The sequence below is a fragment of the Penaeus vannamei genome, chromosome 10 (genome assembly GCF_042767895.1).
Source record: "Penaeus vannamei isolate JL-2024 chromosome 10, ASM4276789v1, whole genome shotgun sequence".
Lineage (NCBI taxonomy): Eukaryota > Metazoa > Arthropoda > Malacostraca > Decapoda > Penaeidae > Penaeus > Penaeus vannamei.
Genome location: NC_091558.1, coordinates 13188942 through 13215673, shown reverse-complemented (window position 1 = coordinate 13215673; position 26732 = coordinate 13188942). Strand labels below are relative to the sequence as shown.

The following is a 26732-nucleotide window of genomic DNA, read 5'->3' as shown; positions in this document are numbered from 1 at the left end:
GTAGCACCTATTATGCACCTTTAATAAGTAATACCACGCCTTCTCCCCAAAACAGAGAGGGTTACCACAAAATCCTAAAAATGGTAGAACGTTCCTCTAAGATTGCGCAACAATTAAACGCGACCGCATCAGCAAGGTACCGTTCCTTTCATTGTTGTAAGAAAAAGGCGTCAAATAGGTATGAAACTCTTTGAAGACGTCTTAGAACGCTAGACGTCTTGTCCCACCCTTTTGTGAGACTGCAAGAAAGAAATTGTGTCTGCGAAGATTCCCAACACCTCAATCAGAGTCGTGCAAGTATACTTTCATAATTATAGGCCTAAATGTTTCTTTGAATGGGTAGTAGATTCTATAAGTTTTACTATTGTACCAAAGATATGACACATCCTTTGACGTAAAGCACATCTGAATCATATTTATCAGCATTATAATGAGTAGGCCTACAATGTAAATCAACTTTATCAACTGTATATAACATTGCAGTTTATCATGTATTTTTTCTGGTATTTTATATGTTTTATTATATTGTATATTTTTTATTGTCTTATAATTCATTTCCAGTCTTATTAATCTACAAAATATCAGGCCATCTGTATTCTTTTTCATGAAAGTATTCTCTTAAATTACACTCATATACTGGTCGCTATTTGATATTCTGGAATTTAAATTCACAACAGGAGTAAATCAAGGATATACTGCTTCACCGCGCTTGCCAGTGTAGCGTCTGCCCATTACTGCGAGGCCACAGCAACCAATTTTGCGTGGATGCTGAAGGAAAAGGTTTTATGTGCGATTCCAGTGATGTCCAATAGGTCCTTTCAGTGGCTCCTCCTTGCTTCCATGGGTGACTCATTCGCTCCATTGGTGGGCTGTCGACTCCCAATATCCCTCCCTCATCGGCCGTTGCAATTGTTCAGCTTCGATAGACCGCAGCGCTGGTTGACTGGAAGTATTCACATAAAACATAAACAAAATTTATTTTTAGCTCTTACAATACAAAGTTAAGTCTTTTATATCAATCTGTAATCTCCTATAAAAAATCTGGTTTCAGCAGAGCTTATTCGTAGCTGTCTACACCAGAAATGGTAGAGGTTTTTCCAGTTTATCAAGTCTGAGACCAAATACCCTAATATCGTTGATCCAAACCTTGTTTCACTTTGACAACGAAGAACTCCTCAGCTACATATACGTCCCTTCAAAAAAGTTAATTGGGTTTATAATCCAAAAGACGACTATATCAAATTGCTGAAGTGCATTCGCGTACAAATGTTCCATTCAAGTCATTCTAGAATTAAGAGCAGACACATTTACAGAGTAAGAAGCCTGTGAGCATGTTTAACAAATTTTCCTCCATGACAATGTAATTTTTCAGTCTTGTGGGAGCACTTACAAAAAGTCTCCGACACCTTCCTAGTGTATGCATGCGCCTCGGAAACGAAAGTACATTTTTATTTTCCCGTATTTTATTATTTATATATGTGTATTCGTTTTTTGTGTATGAAGGTATCTATTAGAAAATCTCTGAATAAGGTAATACTAAGATCTTCATAACTTATGCAAACCTTATCAAATACAGTGCGCTGCAGTATTTGCTTTTAATTGCATGATTATGATTAGAACAAAGAAGACCCTAGTTCAATTACCCCTTGGTAAAAGAATATCAGAATCGAAGTAGGGAACAAAAATAATCCACCTTTTTTACAAAACCAATAATTAATACTTATAATACACACACTAATGAAAAAAAGGAGTTGCGCCGTCCATGCGCGTTGCTAAGGACGCCAAAATCCCGCTCTCTGATTGGCTGTTTCCAAGGGAAGTGACGTCATGAATCGAGCTCTCCCATCATGGCTGCGCCCTGTGTTGTGTTCTGAAGAGGTTTCGTGTCGCCTGGCCTGGACTTGTGCCCACGCTACAATATGAGGAAGTAATGGCCCTATTTTAACGCCTAGAAAAAAAATTAGTGTGTTGTCTGTGTGATGCGAGGTGTGAGAACTAAGGTGTGAAAGTGTAAGAGGTTTAATTTAAAAGCTAGATATAGATTCGTGCTAAGCGATTTCATATCTTTTCGTGAGTATTTTTGCCTTCCTCGTGACATTTTTGTGGTTTCAAAGGCTTTGAATTATTTCATTTTAGTGAAGGTCGTCTGAGGTTGAAAGCTAAGTAGATTCGGGATTCTTCTGAGACCTTAGTAATTCATAAAGATCAGCTTCATTAATGGAAGTTGAAAATGTCTTCACTCCGTTAACATTGAGTTTATTTCATGATTTTTAGTATTTTATAATTTGTCTTCAAAGCTGTTAATTAATGCCACTTCATAGTGGTTTGACTTGCTTAAGCCCGAAGAAATAGGCATTACTCTTGGAGTATCTTAGCATTAGGAATTAATAGTATATATTTTGAGATGATTGTAAAGAAAACGGGAATTAGAGGGATGACTTCTCTGTTTCTCAATTGATTTTATTTTTTATTTGTACAGAAATTTCTAATGTACGGTTATGAAATACATCATTTATATATTAATTTTGTAGTTAGAATCCTCGAAAGGCACTTGATTGAAGATAAGGCCATTGAAAATTTAAAATGTTGTCGATATTTAGGTACACTTGTAACCTCAACTTTTGCTTTTTATGGTTTAATTGTTACAGTATTAGACACAGTAGGTTAGGACATATTAAATGTGATATTTTTGTAAAGGACAAAAAGAATGCAGTCATAGATACAAATAGTAATCTGCAGATACGAATGGTAACGCCACAAATAGACGTAAAAGTTTGAGGAAAGCGCCACTCTTAGCTTAGTCCACTTGTTACTCATGAGTTACAGCTCTATCACACCTTACAAAATAAGTCAAAGACAGTGTTTCCCAGGGGTTGTTGGAGGCAGAGCATTAACAGTACAGACATGCACTGCTGTGGCAAGAGTAACAGAAATTCTGCCGAACCTTTCTAGTTTACATATTTTGAAGATCAGGAGGCTGTTGACTTCTTATGAATTTTTGTAATTTACTTTTAATTCTAATTAATACATTGAACTTTCTTTTAAAATTTTATTCTCACTTATAATGCCAATTAAATACAGTGAACTATATTCTTAAACCAAATGCTTTTATTTCAAATTTTGGTACTATTAACCAGAGGCATAGCAAAATTCTATCCTCCACATATGCATACACACATGATAATGCACCTAGTGCTGCCTAGCAATTCACTCAAGTATATATGGTATATTTCATGTGCCTAGACTTCTGAATGAGATAACTTTATTTCTTGATGACATAATAGCATCATCTAAGCTTTTGTAAAAACAGTGTGAATGTAAATATGAAAAAAAGAAAAAGCTAAAATAACACTTGTTTCCCTGATCAGTATGTTTATGAGAATAATACCTTTGCCAGCCTTCCCCACTCCCTCATGATTAACAACATAGTGCTAACTTAGCAAAAATCATGATCTAGTAAAGAAGAAAGGCAACAGGTAATTATGTATTACATAATATGTGGGCAGTGGAGGTGACCACACTTATTTCCTTGCATGAAAAAGTTGCTACACAAGTGCACACACCTTCATAGGCATTTACACAACCATGTGAAAACCCACACCTGCACAGAAACATTTATGCACACTGTCACGCACTAGGTTGGAAAGTTTGTAAACCGCATGCCTGATGACAAATATCTTTTCATGAAAATTTACATCTGGAAGATATCAGGTACATATATCAATTTCATTGATATCGGACATAGACTTTCCAGAACAGATGTTTCTAATCATTACTGCATTTAAAACATGTCATATTTGTTGTGATTCATCTCATTGTCTTTATGAAAAGCGATAGTATGGCATGGCCTGTCAGTAAATCGAGCTCTACAGGAATTCATTACATCAGCTGAATTACATTAGGTAACATACATTATTTTTCCTCTAGTGCTACTACAAAATTACTTAATTTATTGAAAACCAATAGAATTATCTGATGAATATTTGAGGAAGCCCATTCAATAAAGACATTGATTACTCACAGCTACAAGTTAAAGCAGGTCAGTCAATCCCATATGTCGGATTCTTTATGTTATTAGCTCTGTCACTAACTAGTCAGAGGCAGAGAATATTCAGCATTAGATCAGTTGCTTCAAAAGCTATAGAGATGCTATTACCTCAAGCTTTCCATTTAGTGACTCTAGTAAATAGTTTAAGCTAATGTGTCAGTAACTCGGTGGTTATGGGCATTGTAGTTACATACCTAGAATTTTGCTTTCTCTGTTACACTGTATACAGTTATGCCTTAGAAACAAAATTAGTCTTCTGGGCAATTCATTGAACTATCACACTTGGGACAATTAAGATACTACACTATGTAAGAATACCCTCATTATACTTGAAACTATTTCAGTTTTCTTAACAGTTGAGGAGTAACAGCTCATAATCATCCTGCCGTACTCAAACTAAACCCTGGTCCCTGAGGTACCTATAGCTGCTCGGTCTTTGTTATTAGTAACATCATAGGTACACCTCCACAAGGATAGGCAATTCTAGTCTACCTTTAAAACTTTTAAAATTACTTTATAACTGCATAATATTGTATGGTCAGTCTTCTGTACCTGTTGCAGAATCAATGATATTTTCTGATTTTTTTGTATGACATTTATTTTTTGTGAACAGAGAAGTATCATTAGAGCCTGATATGTAGCAAAGAAAAGTTTGAGTAGAATCCTATCACACCAAGCCATTAAACTTAGTAATCCAACAGCTGTTGAAGTTAAGATACCTACACTCACCACCAGATGAAAAGAGAGCAAATGAAGAAATGAAGGAAGGAAGGGTAAAAATATGTTCAAATGAGTGAGTGAGTGAGTGAGTGAATGAGTGAGAGAATTCACATCTGCACATGTTCTATAAAATAAACTTCATTGAAGTTAATCAACATTAATGGGATTTTTGCATTTGTAAATACTATACTATATTATATTTATGCATAGAACATATATTCTCTTTGCTATTGAAGATGGATGGAGAGGAAGGTATATAATAGGGTAACAGAAAGCAACATAGTACAAGCAGAGCAATATGGGCTGATGACCCCTGTCCTGATGAAGGAAGAGGACATTTTTGGTCACCTTAATATTGTTGAGTGACACATTTGCTGAGACTGGCACTAATGTCACCAAAATGCTGAAATAAGCAGTTGCAGATACTCACCTTAGAATTGGAGGGAAGTGTTGTACACCACATTTTAGCGATATGTGTTCATCTGGTGAAAGATGAAATTGCAGTTTAGAGAGTGAAGAGTTCCGTTTACTTCAGTGAGATTTGTGAAGTCTAACTGGCTGTAGTGAAGAGGAAAACAAAGTATACATCTTCATTGACTGAGGAGTCTGTCTAGGGTGGAGAGCTTATGGAAGAATTGAAATCACTCTTTCCATTAATGTATTAGATATCATAGATATGGAAAGTTTCTTAATGACTTTCTCCTAAACCATCCACGGCAGTCCATTTGGAGGGCGATAATCCCCATTTCCTGGCAGAATCAAAATCGGTATGCGTGCCAGTCCAGGAACCTACCCGCGTGCCACCCGCCCCGGGCGACAAAATCACAAAGTGTTGCACCGGTGGAACAGCCGGCAATGGCCTGTATACTGTGCATCACATATGTGTGACACCCGGCACAAGTGGGTTAACCTGCAACAACTGAGCAAATTTTTAATTTACTTTGAAATTGAGTCACCTAAATTGAGTTCCAGCTTTTAACCTCAGTGTGGTGATGTCCCTGGAATTTCCCATTTTCTAAATTTGGCAGTAACGGATCATCCATAGGCTTAAAGGGGTCACTGGTCTAGGAAGACATCTAAATTCTGTAATTTTCTATTGAGAGTTCAGACCAGCAACTCTCTCCAGGAGTTTGGTATGAATGGGATGCAAGGAGTGTGAACTACTAAACCTGGTACTGTTGAGTATCTTCCATTGTCCTCCAGCCACAGAGGTCTATCCCACCACCTCCTCTTATTCCAAGCCATCAGAAACTTGAAGCTACTCATAAGATTATCTTGAATTAGGTCTGATACATATTTTTTGCTCTGTTTATCATAGTCATTTTATTTATTATTTTTTATTTATTTATTTATTTATTTACATTTTGTTCATCCTCATTAATATGTAAAGGGTAAACTTTGAAGTTCCACTATTTGGTAACTAATAGACATGCAGCACGAGATGAGCAGTTTCTGGTGTATGAAATCTGAGCTCTTCAAATAATAACCTTATGTAGATAGGCTGATTGAACCACCAAGTTGGCCAAAGGATGAGCTTACCACTTTCGGGGAACAGTACTAGTTCAGTTATTGTAGTTTGTTGTGTATCCTTATTCTCTGTGGATTTGTTTACAAAGTCTGGTAAAATAGTTTACTGCCTAATTTTGGGGACTCTATCTGTGCTTAAGGATGCACAGTGTGTGACCTTTCTACACTGCCTAATGCACTTTGAAGAACATAGTTGAAGCCACAGGCTGTCAGCACCTGACAAGGTCTCTAGCTCCAAACTTGACAATCACCTTTGTGATGAGTTTCTCAACTGTAAAAATATCTGTAAGAAGATCACAAGTGATTATTAGCCTTTTGTATAATCTTTAAAAATAGATATTGATAGGAGAAGCTTGCTAGTGCAGCCATTTCATTGCCATTCTTCTCAGATTTTTTTCTTACTTCATTATCATTCAGTGTGAATATTTGAAAAGCTGTTGCACATGTCACTCTTGGTCTCTCAGTCCATGACTATTTGTGCATATCAGTTTGCAATAGCATTGTTATTTATTTCAAGGGCAGTATATTTTTTTTATATTGTGATAAAAGGAGTGATAGGATTTGTGTTCTAAATTCTTTCATTTTTTAATATTTGGTTACTCTAGCATGTGTATTGAGATTTTATCTCTGTGTGTAATGGTCATTGTTAAATATGAAAGTAAATATCAATGAAGAGGAATGGAAGGCAAGCAGAAAATTGTGGATTCTTTTGTGTTTATGACCTTTCATTGAGAAGTGAATAAAATGGCTAACATTGTTTGAAACTTGCTCTTGTTTTTTGCTCTATATCTCTTGATTTCATTACCTATTTCCTTGCCTTTTCATTTCATTCTCATATAAATTTATCTTTCAATCTTTTAAGTCAGGATTAGTTTAAACCAAGGAAAATGCAGTATTTTCTGTAGCTTCTTCATGGGAAAATTTGTTATATACATCCTAATAGGTGTGTTGATTTCTTTTCTTTCTCAGCCCTCATCATTGTATCTCATTTGGTCACTTTTACAGTTATTCTTCAGACTGGTTAAATAAACAAGTTTGCAATGGTATTTGCCGTATGATTAATGTGATGGATTCAGGTGCCTTGTGGCTTGCATGTAGACTAATACCTGGGCATTAGGTTTAATTGAGTGGTGACTCGCCAGGGTGTGGGGATTGTAAGCCTGGCCCATGTGAACACTCATGCATGGTATCAAGACTCCTTTCCCCCTTTGTGCAAGCTATTAGCTCTTATTCTGCATATGCATTTATTGCTGTTTTGCCATTTTTCTGAAGTAAATTTGTTATTTTGTATCTAGATGGTAATAGACTGCTTTCATGGAGCAGACTCAATATTATCACTCCAGGTAGACTACAGCTCTATGCAATAACAGTAACAGTTCAGGGAAAATGTGTTGCATATTTTTTAGTTTTTCTTAGTATTCAATTTTCCATAATATCCTGTCAAGGATGCCAGGAATAGGTTTCTGCAAATGGAAATAGTGTCCTCCTTGGAGCCAGCGCTCTTCCAGTCATGGCTCACAGATGGTACTTTCCACTATTATATATCAATGGAAAGAATGCAGTGACCCTTCCTTAAGGCTCATGGAGTCTAATCTCCCTCCAAGGAATTTGTGCACTCACAGCAAGACTTACTCATCCTCTGCCTCTCAGCAACAATAGCTCATGACAACACACCTCTCAACACCCTGGCGGTCAGACAATTTTTGTGTGATGACCTTTCCAGTCACTCACCCTACAGCGTTATTTTTTCATGACAAGGCATCCCCCATCATTGGATATACATTGAGATCACAAGGAGACAAAGAAAGATTATAGGGCATTTTAATGTATCTAGAAACCTTCTAGAATAGAAACTAGCCCAAGTTGCTGAATTTTGTATTCTGTTCTTTTATTTTTATACATTCTAGGATTAGAATGTATGATGTCCAGATGTTTTGGATATATTGAAAATATGTATGTCAGAAGGGGTATGGCCACACACTAAGATTAAAAGTCCACTGTCTGTACTTTCTTACTTTTACAATTGATAGGGCCACTAATGATATGCAGCATTCATATCCTATATCATTTACTTGGAGTTGACAGTTTCATGATTTCACTTTTTAAAATTATATTTAATTAGTTTTTTTTTAGAAGTGGATGCAGCATTATGACATTAGTATAGGTTTTACAGAATTGAATTTTATGTTTTAAGAAAGAGAGGGGAGTGCTATTTTATTTTAAAGAAATGATGAAAATATGCAATATGTCAAATAATGTACATAATTTTATACTTAATATTGATGAGCAGTAGGTTGTGCCCTACTTTATATCCTCCCAAATCTCCAGTCTTTAGCTAACTGTAACAACTTGCAGGCCCCAGAGACAAGGAAAGTTGCATCCTCCTCAAGATGACCTCTTGAGTTCCTGCTGCAGGTATGTTGTATGGTAGAGTGGAAGAGAAATGTGTATGTTGCAAGGCTGTGTGTCCATGTTTCTTTTCTTTTTCTGTCTTCAATTTTCCTTTGATTCCTCCTTTCTTCTTGGACTCTTTTCTTATTTCTTTCTTCTTTTTTCTCTTTACATTGGCTTGTAGCATGTATGTGTGTATGTATGAGTGTTTGTCAGTTCATTGGTCATTGCACATTGCCTTGTGTAAGTTTGTGGACAAGTTATATGTTGGACTGAGATTATTCTTTACAGTCTGGAAGGTAGACTCTTATTTTTTTTTATATTATTTATATATATTTTTTTCCATGGAGTACTTCTGTGTTTTATTTATATTTAGCCATTTAGGTAGTGTAATTTTGACAGTGATATAGATGACCTACATGCCTTGAAGAAGCTTTTTAACTGTAATTGATATTACAGTTAACTGGAATTATTACAAAGATGCTTATTATCATGTTATAAATATGATTTTAAAATCCTTATTACTATTATTTTTTACTTTAATTTATTTCAGTGTTATTGTCAATGTTATGCACATCCCCCCCCCCCCCATACAAACAGTTCTTTTTCTTATTTTTATTAATGGTTGTTGATGTGTGTGAAGTGGCAATACTGTTGTTGTTATTGTTTTTTTCCTTGGTCAATTTTTTCATAGTAATGTAGTGAGTTTGTATCATTAATTTATTCATATTGTTAAAGCATAACTTTCATAACAGTTAGTTTTGTTGATTTTGTTTCTATTGTAGTTTGTGAATCTGTTACTAACATCATTAGTGATCACAATTACTAGTATGATCATTTCTACTGGAACTGTCATTTGTTTCTACTTTTGATATGCTTTAATTGTATTTGTGTTATTGTTGTGCAACTACATTATTTGTTTTTATTTGATAAAAGTTTGCTAGTGCTTGTGTAATGCTGTTGTTAGTGGTATTATTATTAATGTTATTAGAAAAGGTATAATTAGTGTTACCATTAATAGAAAAGGTATATATGATGATGGATATCACAAATCATGAGAGGTGATTGACATAATTTCAATTGAATCTTGATCAAAATTGCATACAAATGTATTAGTTCAGAGCTAAGGATTCTCCTGACATTTGAAACTGTAAGAGTTCCATGCATTTAGCTATTAGTTTTGCATTAAATACCCTATCTATGTACATGGATGTATTAGTTGTTTTCATAGTTTTGCCAAACAACCAGCTGCCTGCCATAAAGATACTTGCAGTAATGTTAGGAACTTGATAAAGGGGAAAGCTAAGCTCTTGCCTTTGTTATAATTCTCTTTCCTTCATTCTGAGGTTGAGAAGGAAGGTCCAGAGGTAACGCTAGTAGATATCATTGTTTGGCTTTCTGTATACAGGTCCTTGTTTCCCAAATAGATCATGCTGGTACTCTTCTCCCACCATGATAAATTAATTGTTCTTGTAAATAGCATTTATGGATACTGATGACATTGCCTACGTATAGCCTAGTATAATGCTTACTGTTGTTGTCTCTTTAGTGATCCTCCCTCTTGTTGTCAGGGAGAGTTAAGTCATAACCATGCTAAGTTTAGGCCCCTGAGGCTAGACTGCAAATCTGTCAGGACTTTTTTCCTACAAACTCAAAGGACATAAAGTTCATATACAATATTTAGAAGTTGCCGATGTATGTAATTTGGTTGAAGATTTGATGAAAATGCTTCAGTCACATTTTTTTGGAAGTTGTGCATTATTTATGCTCTTCTGTAGTTGTTCATTTACATTTAAGCATTTCTGTAGTTGTTACTAAGAAAAATGTTTATGATAGCTGCTATCTCATGATATATTATTACTCATAATTATTTTTCTGTTTCATTTTTGTTATTATTATTATTATTATTATTATTATTATTATTATTATTATTATTATTATTATTATTATTATTATTATCATTATTATTATTATTGTTATTGTTATTGTTATTGTTGTTGTTATTATTATTATTATTATTATTATTATTATTATTATTATTATTATTATTATTATTATTATTATTATTATTATTATTATTATTATTATTATTATTATTATTATTATTATTATTATTATTATTATTATTATTATTATTATTATTATTATTATTATTATTATTATTGTTACAATGATTATAATGATAATAATTAATGATAATAATAATGATTATTATTATTATTATTATTATTATTATTATTATTATTATTATTATTATTATTATTATTATTATTATTATTATTATTATTATAATAATTAATTATTATTAATGATAATTATAATAATAATAATTATTATTATTATTATTAGTAGTAGTAGTAGTATGATTATTATTGTTAATTGTAATAATGGTAATTATTATCATTATTATTATCATTATTATTGTTGACAATAATAATAATAATTCTTCTTAGTATTACTGTTACAATGTTCTTTACTATTCCTGCTTCTGCTTCTGCTGCTGCTGCCCCTCCTCCTCCTCCTCCTCCTCCTCCTCCTCCTCCTCCTCCTCCTCCTCCTCCTCCTCCTCCTTTTCCTCCTTTTCCTCCTCCTCTCCCTCCTCTTCTTCCTTCTCCTTCTCTTCCTTGTCCTCTTCCTTCTCCTCCTCCTTCCCTGCTCTCCTCCTCCTCCCCTCCTGTCCTCCTCTCCTCCTCTCCTCATCCCTCCTCCTCTCCTCATCCCTCCTCCTCTCCTCCCCCCTCCTCCTCTCCATCCCTCCTCCTCCTCCTCCTCCTCCTCCTCCTCCTCCTCCTCCTCCTCCTCCTCCTCCTCCTCCTCCTCCTCCTCCTCCTCCTCCTCCTCCTCCTCCTCCCTCCTCCCTCCTCCCTCCTCCTCTTCCTCCTCCTCCTCCTCCTCTTCCTCCTCCTCCTCTTCCTCCTCCTCCTCCTCCTCCTCCTCCTCCTCCTCCTCCCTCCTCCTCCTCTTACTAATACTGCTCTTGCTATTACCACTACTATGAATGGAATAATTATTATATTGCTATTACTATTATTTTAGTAGTACTAGTAGTTATTATTATTGTTATATAGGGACGGTCAACAAAACAAAAACAAAAGGCTTTTTCGCACAACACTGGTGGGCAAAAGATCAATAATGGCCGCTGAATCAGCTGTGAGAGCGATGTCAACTTACTACAAATATCTCAATTTAGTTGCTAAATGTCATGATGAAAAACTTAAGTATTCTAAAGGTACAGAAAGCTTACCAGATCCTCTCTCTCTCTCTCAGATGGCCGGTCTGAAAGCTCGATGTTAGTTTTGGTGATATTTATATCTACCTATTTACACACGCCAGGTAGTTACACAGAAGAGGAGTTGAAAGCCTACAAATCACTCAAAGCTTTCAAGTATTTTTCTTAAGTTTTAAAACAAAAGAGGATAATGGAATTTAGTATTCAACATAAGAAAAAATCAGAATACAGCTATCTGTATTTGCTGGGCCATACTAATTGTTTGGTTGACCGACCTTTATACAAACACCTGGTGTTTACACACTAAAAGAATTAAAGGGCCACAGACCTCTTGAAGGGTACAAGTAAGTACTCTCAATACTGCTTATAATAAGACTGGTTCCTAGTTGTAGGATTAAATTCTCCTGGAACTTGGGAAATTCTTTCTTGCTCGCTCTTTGCCTTTTAGGCCTGGTTTTTCGAAAAGTTTCTCAAAACGAGTTTTTATCAATATTTTTTAGTAATTATAGCCAGACTTTTCTAAAACGTTAAATTTACATTCCAAGCAAAGTTCCGGAAGTTGTTGAGAGGACAGTGTAGTAGTCATTAGATTTACTATCTTCATTGTGTTCCCATTTGATTTCTGACGACCTTTGTGCAGGGAGAGTTGTAAAATCACATTAACTGAAACTTAAAGTGAAAGAAGAAAATAGAAACCAGTCACCCACAACATCTACCACCGCCTAGGCCTATGCCTAACCACGGAGAAATACATGCCCTAGAAAGAGTTGTGACATAACCATTTAAATTTTAGAATATCTTTATAGAAAAGCTATCATACATACCATTAGCACAAACTCTTACATCACTCCCAGGTGCAGGATCAAAGTTCTTGCGATTGATAGCCAAAGCCTCCTTCTCTCGGGGTCTTTCTGAAAACAATTAAAACTTGAAGTTGAACCTTTTTGCTGTCCATTTGCACATCCAATAATAATGCACCTGTTTACCATGTCGAAGTTTCTTAGTAAAGGGTGAAAAAGGATGCGATTCTTATATAAATCGAGAAAAAAAAGGGACAATGTTCGCGTCAGACCAATAAATGATAACGAAGTTCGTGGGATTTTGTTGTTGTTTTTGTCCACTGCCTCCGATTGATCGTGACAACTCTAGTGACGTCATGATGAACGTCCCTATTGTTTTTTATTATTGTTATTATTATTGATATTATCGTCTTTTTTATTATTATTATTATTATTGTTATAGGATTAGTAAAAGTGATGGTAGAGTCTACACATATATTATTACTCTATTGTTATATTATTGTTATGATTGTAGTAGTAGTATTAGCATTTTAATATTATGATTATTATTATTATTACTACTATTAATTATTCATTTATTATCATAGTTGTTGTTACTATCATGGTCATTATTGTTGTTTCTGCTTCTGTTGTTCTTAAAGTAATAGAAAATGGAGAGGGTTTTTTTTTTCTTTCTTTCTTTCTTTTTCTTTCTTTCTTTGTTGATGATGGCTAGTATTGAGAAATACTACTTATGCCAGTTATTTAATTTTTCATCAAAAAGTTCATACCTATTTTCCATGTAGAAACTACAAATAGAGTATGAAAATTAATCTCATAGCACATCAGTGCATCACAGGCTAATAACTGGACATGTATTCAAGTTTCACTCTGTAATTTTATATGGCTTTATTAACTGCAATGAAAATAGCACACTTTAAGGAGTGATCAAAGACCCTTGGCCTTAGCCCACATACAACGGGTGTCCCACATATGAGACACCTGGAAAAGTAAACATTGCTGGGCGTCCTGCCGGTGTGATGCTAATTGGAGCTCATGCTCTGATTTTGTCACCCGTGGCGGCCGGTGTGCAGGAATGTTGCCAGACTCGTCCGAGCGGCCATAAAATATTATTTTCGGCTTATCAATGTACCGTCGCTAGTGGGTTAAGGTTCATGATCCATGTCTGAGACTATTAATATCTTATAGGGTCTTGTGACTCATAGCTTTCCCACGTCCATCCAGTTGCCTCTTGAAATCAAGTTGGAGTACTGTTAAACTCTTTTGTTTGATCAAAGATAGAATATGGATTTGAATTGAGATTTTAGGTTAAAGGAATGGAAGGGGAAATGGTCATAATTTCTTGTAACAGTTCAGATGTGTAAAGATTAGTTTACCAATTTTTAATGCTAATCCTTGTGTTAATAAAAACAGAATTATTGTTATGAAAAGAAATTCATTTAAGAAGAAACAACAAAAGGGCCACATGATTTTACTTCTGTTGGTTAGGGCTTCATTACGTATCTGCAATATCGTGTTTGATTAGACAAATATGGGTTGTTTGAAGAATTTTAATCTGAAACATAATTATTGCCATTTATGATGCCCTTTAAATGTAGTAGAAGGTAACATATAAAGTTCTTGTTGCATGAATCCAAGAAATAAAGATAGTGTATCAAAATTTTTGGGTAATGTGTCACATGCAAACATACCAATGCAGCAGCATGTAATAATGAATAATCATTATAATGAACAGTGTTCAATGCAACACATGTTGAGAAAGGTATCACTTAGAATGAGTATCATGACAGTGTAAGAGAGATAATTGACCAGTTTTGGTTATATCTTGTTAGAAATACATGTATTTCTTATGAGGATATAAGTGAACCTGGTAAAATAAATCTCTTACACTTTAAAGATATTCATTCTTATACATTATCATTATAATTTTGATGGGAAAATGAATGCAATAGTAATCTAAACTGATAATCATATAAAACACAAATGTTACTACATATGTCTTTTAGATATTTTACATAATTTCTCATCACAATTTTCCATGGTTCTCCACATTTCTATACCTGTACTGGATCTAGCAAGAAACATGGTTGTTCTTGTGCATTTATTGAGGGTGTGGCTAATTTTGCCTGACTATGTATCATTGACAGTAGTGTCTCCTCTGAATGTTTGTTCTTTAAGGTTCACAAATAGTAAATATAAGGAATCAATTATTGAGTAGTTAGTCAGACATGGAAAAAGTATAGTAGTTAGGAAAATCTAAGTTTTAAATCTCTTGTGTTTGATTTTCCTTTCCAGGGGCCGCATAGAACTGGGAGATGTGACGCCCCACAACATAAAGCAGCTGAAACTGCTGAACCAGGTGGTGTTCCCAGTGAGTTACAATGACAAGTTTTACAAGGATGTCCTAGAAGCTGGGGAACTGGCAAAGTTAGGTAAGACCACCAAGCTCCTATGTATGTATGGGTGAGTGGGTAGGTGGAGGTCTCTGTATCCATGTCTGCCTGACTGTGTATGTCTCTGCCCTGGGTAATGTGATTTATTCATATATTTGGTATTTTCATATACCATTGCATCACATTTTGCTCTTTATTCATATTTATTAGTTAAATCTCTGTTTTATTAACCTAGTGGTGCCAGGGACTGAAATAGTAATTGTGGATCATTTTGGCACTGTGCTGAGTACAACTGTAGTCATTAAGGCGAAATACCCTCATAATTGACTGTTTTTCAAAGTTATTTTACAAATTTTCAATTGTTCTTGCCTTGTAACATTGTTATAGTATGTTACATGACTTTAAGATCTGATCAAGTGACTCAAACACTCGATGTGTAGAGTAGCCTGATTGGTTATAACAATATATAAAAGAGCCAGGATGATAGTCTACAAAAAGATATTTTTCTGTATCCTGGATGTGGTAGTAAGGAAATCCCGAGCAGTTCACAGGGTTTTTGGATGCAAAGTGACCCAGGCAGAGTTCAAGCTAGAACTTGTCAGAGGGCCCCTACAGCAGGGAGAGAGGCACAATGGGTTAGGAACCTCCAGCCCTTAGCCCACTTCCTTTTCCTTTCCCTGCTGCTGTTGCTCCTCCAGCGGTTCATATGCAAGAGGATACACCATTTTGATAATGGAGGTGTGCACACTGCTGGAGGCAGCACTTGCAAACAGAAGGAGACAGAGATGTCTTGTATTTTTAATATCTCCCAGTGCCCAGCTCCATGATTCAAATAGTTCCATAGGTTTCAGGAAGCTCACTGAATTTTGTAAATAGATATATTTTTTGTTCTCAACCAAAGTAGAGAGAAATAATCATTCACTGTTTTTGTCTTTCCCTGAAACCATGTCACTTATTGTATACATTAAACTGGTACACAAATCTAGTAATATTAGAGTATATACTGTAAGTCAATAATGTCCTTCATAGGATATAAGATATGCCTAAGATAAGCACGTGTGCGCCGCTTATAGTAACCTTAGGATAAAAAATATGATTCTTTAAATTTATGCAAACATTCTAGCATACTACAATGATATGGTGGTTGGTGGTGTGTGCTGCCGCGTGGACATACTGGACGGTCAACGACGACTCTACATCATGACCCTCGGCTGCCTTGCCCCCTACCGCCGCCTGGGCATTGGTACAAAGATGCTGGAACATGTTTTAAATTATGTTGAAAAAGAAGGCAATTTTCACTCCATATTCCTGTAAGTTTTTAATATTTACCTTATTAGATGTATATTGCTCCTGTTATTTATATATAGAGAGATAGAGATTGAGTGAGTAGTGGGAGGCAGTATCGTGATATATATTGAGTGATACTTTGGTATCGGCATCACCTGAGCTTCTCAATAACACTATCGTTTTATTGATATTGCTAGTGTTTTTCTCAAAATGCATACAAATGCTGTAGAATATTCAGTGGATGTTGATGGCACTATTTACAAGTTCTTTTCTTAGTGACATGAGGACTCGCCTCGTGGCAAGTCTGTTTTGGCATGCTTAGGAACAATTTTATATATGTGAGGTAGAACTATCTGTCACCAACAAGATGCAGGATTAAGGTGCTGGATAGGAAGTCCAGATATTGTTTAAAAGTACTAGTCATTAGTTGGCAAATTATGAAATATGTTTCTTTCATTCTGATCCCAAATAGGTTACCTAAGATCTCATTTGAATATTTAGGAAATATATCTATCTGGCACAGAATATCTATCACAGATCTTTTTCTCTTTCTCATTCTATGTCTTACACACACACACACACACACACACACACACACACACACACACACACACACACACACACACACACACACACACACACACACACACACACACACACACACACACACACACACACACACACACACACACACACACACACACACACACACACACACACACACACACACACACTCTCACTCTCACTCTCACTCTCACTCTCACTCTCACTCTCACTCTCACTCTCACTCTCACTCTCACTCTCACTCTCACTCACTCACTCACTCACTCACTCACTCACTCACTCACTCACTCACTCACTCACTCACTCACTCACTCACTCACTCACTCTCTCTCTCTCTTTCTCTCTCTCTCCCCTCTCTCTCTCTCGCTCTCTCACTCTCCCTCTCCCTCTCTCTCTCTCTCTCTCTCTCTCTCTCTCTCCTCTCTCTCTCTCCCTCTCTCCCTCTCTCCCTCTCTCCCTCTCCCTCCCTCTCCCTCCCTCTCCCCCTCTCTCCCTCTCCCTCCCTCTCCCTCCCTCTCCCTCTCCCTCCCTTTTCTAATGCAGTCATTGTTTGAAGTGCATCAGACATCCAAATAAAATATTTATATATCAGTTGTGATACATGTATTGTTAGTGAGTGAATGATTAGAGAGATAGATAAATTAGATTAGATTTATAGATTCTTAATTTTTTTGTATACATAAATGAAATACATAGTTCAGAGAATTTAATTTATTGTTTTTTACAGGCATGTTCAAGTGAATAATGATGGAGCGTTAGATTTCTACAAGAAGTTTGGCTTTGGCGTGGTGGAAACAAAGCAGCATTATTACAAGAGAATTGAGCCTGCAGATGCCCATGTTCTTCAGAAAACCCTTGTCAAATCCTGAATATCAGTTAAGTATAAACATCACTAGAAACTTGATAAGGACTGGTAAATAGAAAAACAAAAGTTTACTGTGAGTGTGAACTCTGTATAGTATTTAAAAAGAAATTATCCAGTGTTTTCAACTGTATTTGCCTCATGCTGAGGTAGACATTTGTATAAAAAACAAACAAGAAAGCCTGATATAATGGCCATTGCAAGCCACAAACTGAATATATAGAAGAATCAGTTGTTTATCAAAGACTCTATATAATGGAAAGACAAGCAACAAAAGCCTTAGTTCACAACTGCAATATGTACTTGGTTATGTGCACTGTTGTTCCCTTGTGATTTGAAAGTGATATGCATTGTGAACAAGTCATTTATATGAAGTCAGTTTTTCAGTAAAAGACGGGCTTTTGAAGGATGTTAAAAAAGTAGTAGCATATTCAGGAATGATATCCCTGTAGAATGAAAGGAAGCTATGATTAGGATTTTTTTATTTTAGATTTGATTTGGATTATGAAATGCCCCATTGATTTGGTATCACCTCGTGGATAGAAAGAAAATGCTTTAGGTATTCGTATATTGTAATACCTCTTAATCATGTAGTCATTGTTGTCCATTTGAAAGGTGATCAGATCTTATCTCATTTGCCCAAAGCCTTGGTTATAGGAGGTTTACTATTCTTTAATCTTTTTACTTAATGAGGCTCAAGTGCTGAATATATGTGGAAACTTGATGCTCATGCAAAACTTTATAATCTTTCTACATTTTAAGTCACATTTATAGCAACACTCTAAAGCTGAATTGTCTTGCATTGCTGACTTGTTGTTTTTATAAGATTGAAATATATGAAATCAGTTAAGAGTATACAACTTTGGTTTTATTGCCCTGTGGGAAGCAGAAGAAAATTGGTTTCACAGTCTTGTATGAATATGAATTTAATCTCAGTCTGAAGAGCAGTACTTTAAACTTTGTAAGTAAAACAATATTTTGCCATTACTTTAACTTCATTTAAATGTTGATCCACCTTTTTTTTCCATTAAACTTTCCAAAGATATAAAAATCAGTCCTGTTTTTCTTTGGAATTTCAATGTTCTCAAAATTTGAATGTTAACTTCTGATATATTTTGAGTGTTATCATGGATATATTAGATACAAATGAGTGCATTACCATATGAAAATTATATGAGACTATTTTGATTTGACAAACTTAATGTCTGATTGTTGATATATAAGTTTTTTTTACAGAAATGTATAAAAGAAAAAGTTCAATTGAATCAGTGGCACAGGATCACAAGTATTCAAATTTTGTAGAGTTGAATAGTGAAAGTTCTAAATGTTTTGTTTGTTACCTTGCAAAAGTGCCAGCAAAGATGTGATTATTGAGGTTGTTGTGTTAAACTCTGTTATTCCCATGATGCTAAGTCTAGTCACTGAATCATGTTAATATAAAATTTAACCTAGTTATTATTTTTTCAAGGTACCATGTATATTTCCACCAAATAGCTATTATGGTATTCATTGGTGGATCTACATAAGGCAGTTACCTTCTGTTGGGCTTGCCCCCAAACTTTTTAGTTCCTGAAACTGTAATTATATAACACAACTCACCACTATGTCTAGTAGTTGCTCATTAAAATAAGCAATAGATTAACAGAATTACATTTCTGATTTACATCTGCCATTGTCACCTAGTGACAATGGCAGTTTAAAGTTTATAATTCTTTTTCTTCAGTGTCTCCCAGCTGAAACCTCTTGACTCTCTCTCCCCCATATAAAGTTTTGTAGGCCCACCAATAGACCTCTTTTGGAAGAGACTAGACTTGGAATGTGAATGTTGGGTAAGACTGAATGATATTTATGACTTGTAATACATGCCTGTAGATAAACAGCATGATCTGATGTTCCAACAGATATTTCAACAGCTAATGTTGATACACTTGTCTTTGGACATCGCCATGCAGTTTTGTCATCATCTTATATACCATTAACCCACTAACGCCAGTATATTTTGAAGTTGAAAATAAAAGTTTCTGGGCGGCTACAAAATAGGGGTGCGTTGCTGGCCTGGACTCTGCCCACGCTCCGGCCACAGCCTGCTGCTGAGTCAGAGCACGAGCCCCAATACAGCATTACACTGGTGGGATGCCCGGCAATTTTTTTTTTTTTTTTTTTTTTTTTTTTCCCCCCCCCCGAGTGTCTCATATGTGGGACACACGTGAGTTAAAAAGCAGCCGTCATTATAGTACACAGTATGATTCATCTATGCATATAGGATATCTTTTTTATTTAGAATAGTCCTAGAAATGGCAGACATCATGAGAGATCTGAGCTACTTGAGTTCTGAGTATATTCTTGTTTTGTTCTTTGTGTATCAACAACATGGTCCTTTTTAAGATTTGAACGTAATTAAACAAAATCAGGACAAATTTTTGAGTTACCAGACTAAGCTAGCCCATAGAAATATATCACTTTCTCTTTTGCTTATCCCAGAGTTTGATTTGTAAGCCTTCTTAACAGTTGCCTTGATTCAGTATCTCCTTACTGGTTTGCATGATTTCAGAACTAGTTGATTAGTAGAAATTTACAGATCTCTTGCTACCCAGCCATTGAACAATTATTTTTTTTACTTGTTTTCTATATGTATGAATACCTATGTATGAAAACCCATCAGTAGACCATACATGGGTATGGTCTGCTGGTGGACGGCACACCATCAGCTTCAGTGTAAATGTCTGTCCATGAACTTTCGCAAATAGTCTCATTTGCATTATGGTGAGAATCATATCCAGGTTGGTTTCTGTGGATCCAATCTATATTTAATTCTCTTTCAGTCTTTTTCCATCTCTCTTAGTTCTTGTAGGATAAAGCTTTTCCTGACTACTTTCTTATTGGGCTTGGCTTCTGAGGTTTGACTGCTGTTTGCTGTGATTGGGATAGTTGTTGCTAAAGGAATGGGTGATCTGGCTATTGTAATTTGTAGTTGTTCCTTAATATCAGTTAGAAGAGGCTTGGGTTTCTTAGGACCATTTGTTATTTTGTTTACTTCTCATTGATCAATTTTGAATGTGTCAGGTAGGCTTTCATCATCTGATGGTAAAAAAAAAGTTCTCCAGGTCTTTTCAGCAGGGATGGGTCTTCCAAATACAACCAGGGAGTATATTCTACAAATTTATCTGCACATACCTTCCATTATTTTATATAGAAACAAATCTAAAACATTCCTATGGAACCTCTGATTGACAACTAACTAGATGAATATGCAGTTTATTAGAAAAAAACAGGGTATGATCGACTTGGCCTGTGTTCACTAAGGAGGCAAAAAGTAATGGAAATAAAATAAATGCAAATGCACTCACAAAAAATGGGAACCTCAACATTAGATTTGCTGAGATTTGTTCATGAATGCCATTTGGTGATACAGATTCACTGGAACTAGTAGTCATCTTTAATTTTCATTTTGATTTTGTTCTGAAGTAGCATAAACAGATTATTGTCACTGTGGAAGGAGTATAAGGACACTTGTGTTTTTGTTTGTTTTGTGTAAACAATGTGAAGTATCATCTCTCAACAGTGCTACTTGTTATGGTTAATGGTTAATACATTTAAGTATACTAAGCTTCAATGGTCATATAGCACTATGGTAACATATTGCGGCAAAAAGGGTAAAAATGAGTCAAGAGGTGCCAGATGGCAAAGTTTGTAGAGCACTATAGGATAGTATGGTAGTGAAAAAGGTAGAGGGTAGCAAATGGAGTAATGTGGGGATTATGCAAAAGGGGAAGGAAGTTAAAGGCAAAGTTAGTTCAAATGGAGAGTATCTATGGAACAGAAAAGAAAAGGAACAGTGCTAAAGAACCATTATGAAGCAATCAATGTGTCATACGGGTAGAAACGGGTGTCAAAGAAGTAGGAGGAAAGAAATTTAGAGAAAGACAAGGAAACAGGAAAAGTATCTGGAAGAACATCAGGAGGGGAAGGATCCAGAAAAGGACACTGTTGTGACAAGGAAGCCACATGTGCATTCAGGAGGGAGCAGAAGTGATAAGTGGAAAGAAGGGAGGATGGTGCAGATAGAGAAGGGGAGGATTGGGTGTAATGTGAGAAAGTGGGAGGAAGATAGGGGGAACATAAGGAGAATGAGGATGAACGTCAACAGTTAATTTGAATGTAAAGGGAATGGGAGAAGAGAGAATGGAGGGTGGAGGAGAGAGAGGAACATTCTCTTTGGTCATATCTTGGAAAAATTTGAATGTCTTCAAGAGTTTCTATGGCAGAGTAAAGTGCAGAGGTCTGAGAAAGGAAGGTTGCCTTATGAGAAAGAAGAGAACATAGACATCCAAGAAGCAGAGGAGGAGATGGATGTAGCATAGAATGTGGTAGAAAATGGCGTGGAATGTTTTGATTGCTTGGTGTAACAGGCAAAGTGTGGAGTTACTAGTAGTGGTAGGCACCAGGGAAGTGGTAGAGATTTGAGCATCTGGGTTTTCAATGGCAAAGGAAATTGAATGGAAGAAAGAAAAGGTAGAGGTAGGATGATAAGGTGTAGGGGGAGGAGATAATGGAGATGCTGAGACATTGTGAATAGAAGGGAGAGGAGCAGAGCTAAGGACATTGTTAGAATAGGTAGCAAGAGAAAAGCTCATCAGCATGCTTCCTGTCAGGCCTACTGTAAAGTGAAACCAAGTTTGAATATCAGAACTGCAGGATAACTCCTATAAAATGTATTATGGAAGCCAACACAATTGGCACATGTGCATAATTATGCAAAAGAAACAAGTAACAAAGGAAATTCATTTACTATTTGAAGGGTTAAAATGAACATTTGAAAAGTGTGATTGTCAAGTTATAATCAACAATCACAAGTCTTGCACTTCATTATTTGGTGATGTATTTTGTGTGTCTGATTATACATATCTTGGTACTCTATAAGAATTTACCTGATCTGGTTAATCAATCGAAAATTAATCTTTAAACAATTCACTTTAATAATTATATGATAACATAAAAAAAAAATTGTAAAAATATGGAGCAATAACACTCACACCAGATAAACTGATAAAATATACTGTACGGTCTAATAACATTTGTGCAAAATTCAAACACTTTGCATTGAACATACTGTTAAAAGAGATATTATACTGCTTGAATATACATATAATCCCAAGTATGGAATGCTGTCTTTAAACTGTATCACATTTACTGAAGCTAAAAATAATATAGCTCTTACATGAAATTAGCTCTCACAGGCTGGTCTATTGTGAAATGCACAGCAATATTTCTAATCTTGTATTCTACCATTCAAACACATGCTCCAGCAATGATAATACTGTATATATCTACTTCTTTATACATAGCACAACATCCTAGCATTTCAGCTGCTTCTGGGTGTATATGTCATATCAAGTTGCCTACACAAAACCCTGATTTATATATTTTCTCAATGGACTAACTTAAACAGTTTAAGACAGTGCATATTGTCAGTCATAACAAGAAATCAATTTACTACATCAAAATAATCACAGTTTTGTGAAAAACAGGAGAGAATATTATTTATAAATATTAATAAATATGAAAATATATATTTTTAAAAACCTTTGCTTGTCTTACTTAAAATGTATATTTTCAACTTAATAAGCCATAATTTTAAAAAGATTGAGGCCAATACATTTATTTTCTTCACTTTTGGTTTACACACATTCTTATCTTATCATTCTATGTGGTCCTCATATGGTAAATGCCCAAGTGTTAACAATCACAAAGTGCACAGTACATAACACAATTCACTTTAAATTGAAGAAAATACTCCCGAGGTATCATTAGCCATATAACATTTCCATGTAACCAAAATGATATATGATGCAGATATGCATCAAAACAAAGATATGCATTTTCTGTGTGACTAAACAAGATGTTAATTTAAATAAATATTACAGGACTAATGATTCTCATTACCTAAACCCCCCATTCATTCATGCCTTGCTCAGACTCTGATAATATGTGCTAAGAATCTTCCATGCTGATGGAGCCATGAAACCATCGGGAGGATTTTCTCCAGTACGAGCTAATGTGCGCATCTTTGTGCCAGAGATGAACTCAAATTCCTCTTTGCGAGCTGGGTCAAAGAAGGCCATCCTGCTGGCCATCTTGTCATAAGCTGCTACTCGGAAAGGAATGATCTCCAGCTGTGTTAGTCCAGGGGCCATGGTGAGGACCTTGCGACCATGGGTGGCTTCGTAGATATCTTTTTTAGTTTCAGGGTGAGGCATGCCAGCAGGATCACGACCTACAATATAGAAGTTAGCACCTGTTGACATACGAGCCTTGGCGTGCCACTGCACTTCAGTTGGTCCGGCATACATCATGGGCGAAGGGAAGATGGCCAAGACAGTAGATGCTGGATCCAACACTCCCTCATTTAGTACTGTTGCAGAAGAAAATAGAAAATGTTAATTACAACACTTGCAATTGCTTATGAAGTTTTATTATTATCTCGTGACATCCTACATGCAAACCTTATTGTGACTAACTGAAATTTCAAGTTATCCTGCAGTAATCCCTCTCTTCAAGAAAAAAATAAAAAATAAAAAATAAAAATAAAATAATAATAATAATAATAATAATAATAATTACATATACACACAATATATGACTTAAACTTACCAGCATGATGCTGCTCCATGCGTGTTTTCAGGGGCACATCATCGTCTTTGGTCCAGCCTCCAAGAGGGTGAAGGAGCAGCACAGGGTTGTGGTAACCACGCTCTAAAAGCTGACGGCGTGTATCCTGAAAGTCAAATAAAAAAAAAAATAATAATATCAGGAGACTTAGCTATATGTATGATTTGGCAAAGTGTAATATTGTGTATCTAAAAATATTTCACTGGCCTTCAAGATTTCACAGCAAGTCATAAATATTGCTCCACATATGTCATGGCATACACAGTTTTCAGAATTCTTGCCACAAGTAAAATACAAAGATGCATTCACAAACCTGCATCAAGAGGGCATGTCCATTGTGTACAGGGTTCCGCAGCTGGAAGGCAAACACAGCATCTGCACCCATCTGCCGGAACTTAGCCCTTAGTTCCATGGGCGTCAGACGGTATTCATCCAAACCATCATTCCACCTAACAAGAAAAAGTGGTTGGATATATAGAATCACTACTATAGTGATAGGAAAACAACAACACACAGATAAGGGTATATGCATTACGAACAACAACAATGAAAACAATCTTTTCCATTTTTATGATTTAATTTTTCTTTTCTTTTCTTTTCCTTTCTTTTCTTTACTTTACCCAATTGGCACCAGGTGCATTTACTATCAGCTGTAAGTTTGTTTTGTAAATTCTGTCTATGAATGGATGGCTGCACAAGCTATTAGTTTTTAAAAAGTCAATTATTAAGCCTATCTGAACTCACCTGATTACCTTCATTCCTTGAATTTTTGGAAGTCTTTTTTTCCTAATACTGATATAATCAGTGGTCTTTTTATCATTGTTGACATTATGATTATTAACAATACTAACATTAACTAAAATTTAAATGCATCTCCCAATATTCATGGAAAGGGGTAAAGAGATGAAATCAGATTGGCCTTGTATTTGATTCCTTGGATATATAACATTCCTGGAGCCCTAAATGTGTAAACAAAATAAATAAACTAAAATCACTTTGGACTAAGTCTGTGCATCAACAGGTTAATTTTGATACATTGCAAATTCCTTAAATACTTACTTGATCCTTTCTAAGACCTCAATATCCCCTCCGCAAAGCCAGTCTCCAGACTCAAGGATCATCTTAATATAGGGGTGGTCCTTGCAAGTTGTTCCTGAAGGAAAATACAGCATAATTTACTCTCAGTAAAGAATTACACACATAATAGTAACTTACAAATAAATAAAGAAAAATCCATAACTATTCAACTCTAAAAGTTTCAGATATTCCATAATATCAATTAACTAGAATGCTTTTGGAACTTCCTGCTTGATATATTTTTTTTTCTGTTAAAGCAATATTTTATCTCTATCAAGTTTTGGTTCCCCTCAAAAAAATCACACTACAGAATTACACAAATAAACTGATTGCAATTTACTTTTTCCAAGCTGATACATTCATAATTAGTTTCTTTCAGACAATTTGCACCTTCTTCTACTTACCAAATTGGCGGGCACACCTCTCCTCCTTGCGATGTTCATAGAATTCAGGCTTTCTTATAATAGCAACAGCCCGTCCATCATATCGCAGAGTGAAAGCTGAGCACCCATCTAACTGCTCCTTGTCACTTGTGTGAATAGGCAGCACAATAGGAATGGACTGATTTGTAATTCCATAATCTAGCAAACAACCAAAATGTTGGCACTGGAAAAAAGTGAAAAATATGTCATTCATTTGTAAGAGTACATTTTTTAAGCATCATCAAACAAAGATTAGTATGAATCAAACATCAGATAATATGGAAATGTCATTACCAGGGTAATATATCAAGTACACTGTGAGTCAAAAGGGAAAAAAAAGGAAAACAATAGAAATGGGAAACAAAAGATTTTTTTTTTTTTTTTTACTAAGACCCCTAAATTAATCTATAAGCTAATCTGTGGCAGAAATGATAACCATTAAGCATTTTGTTTAAGGACAACAAATTGAAATATATCATTCTTCAAATCATGAAACCAACAGAACTCTCTAGGAAGCAACTCCTACCTGCAAAAATTCCTTCTCTCTCATAAATCCATCTAGGGGAGAAGCCCATCCCTCAGAGAGGACCTGCACCCACTGTAAGTCTAGTTTGGTTATGTTAACTGAAGGAAGAGACTCGGCTTCAGCCCTTGCTGCTGTCAGTTTGTTCTCTGGGACAAAGAGTTCCTTCAGGTTATCTCTTACTGCCTCAGGAATAATACTCTGAAAAAACAGAAAAATA

General features: G+C 35.5%; 2 protein-coding genes across 8 annotated transcripts in view; one reads left to right on the top strand and one right to left on the bottom strand.

Moving 5' to 3' along the window:
* Positions 1-1803: 1803 nt before the first annotated feature.
* Positions 1804-18681, top strand: san (Probable N-acetyltransferase san). Of its 2 annotated transcripts, XM_027351886.2 has the most exons (5): positions 1804-1927; positions 8651-8710; positions 15011-15147; positions 16232-16418; positions 17687-18681. In XM_027351886.2, the coding sequence occupies exons 1-5, from the start codon at positions 1920-1922 to the stop codon at positions 17826-17828; spliced, it is 534 nt and encodes a 177-aa protein (XP_027207687.1). In that variant the 5' UTR covers positions 1804-1919; the 3' UTR covers positions 17829-18681. The 2 variants fall into 2 exon arrangements, with proteins under 2 accessions (XP_027207687.1, XP_027207689.1); XM_027351888.2 differs by lacking the exon at positions 8651-8710 and having other exon boundaries at positions 1818-1927.
* Positions 18682-22773: 4092 nt separating this feature from the next.
* Positions 22774-26732, bottom strand: part of Papss (PAPS synthetase) — a 52463-nt gene continuing 48504 nt past the window's right edge. For all 6 annotated transcript variants that reach the window (XM_027351881.2, XM_027351882.2, XM_027351884.2 and 3 more), the window contains exons 6-11: positions 26516-26713; positions 25972-26173; positions 25550-25643; positions 24804-24939; positions 24473-24596; positions 22774-24233 (exon numbers count right to left, since the gene is read on the bottom strand). In XM_027351881.2, the coding sequence (XP_027207682.1) occupies positions 23782-24233; positions 24473-24596; positions 24804-24939; positions 25550-25643; positions 25972-26173; positions 26516-26713 (1206 nt within the window). In that variant the 3' untranslated portion in view covers positions 22774-23781. The remainder of the gene's footprint in view (positions 24234-24472; positions 24597-24803; positions 24940-25549; positions 25644-25971; positions 26174-26515; positions 26714-26732) is intronic.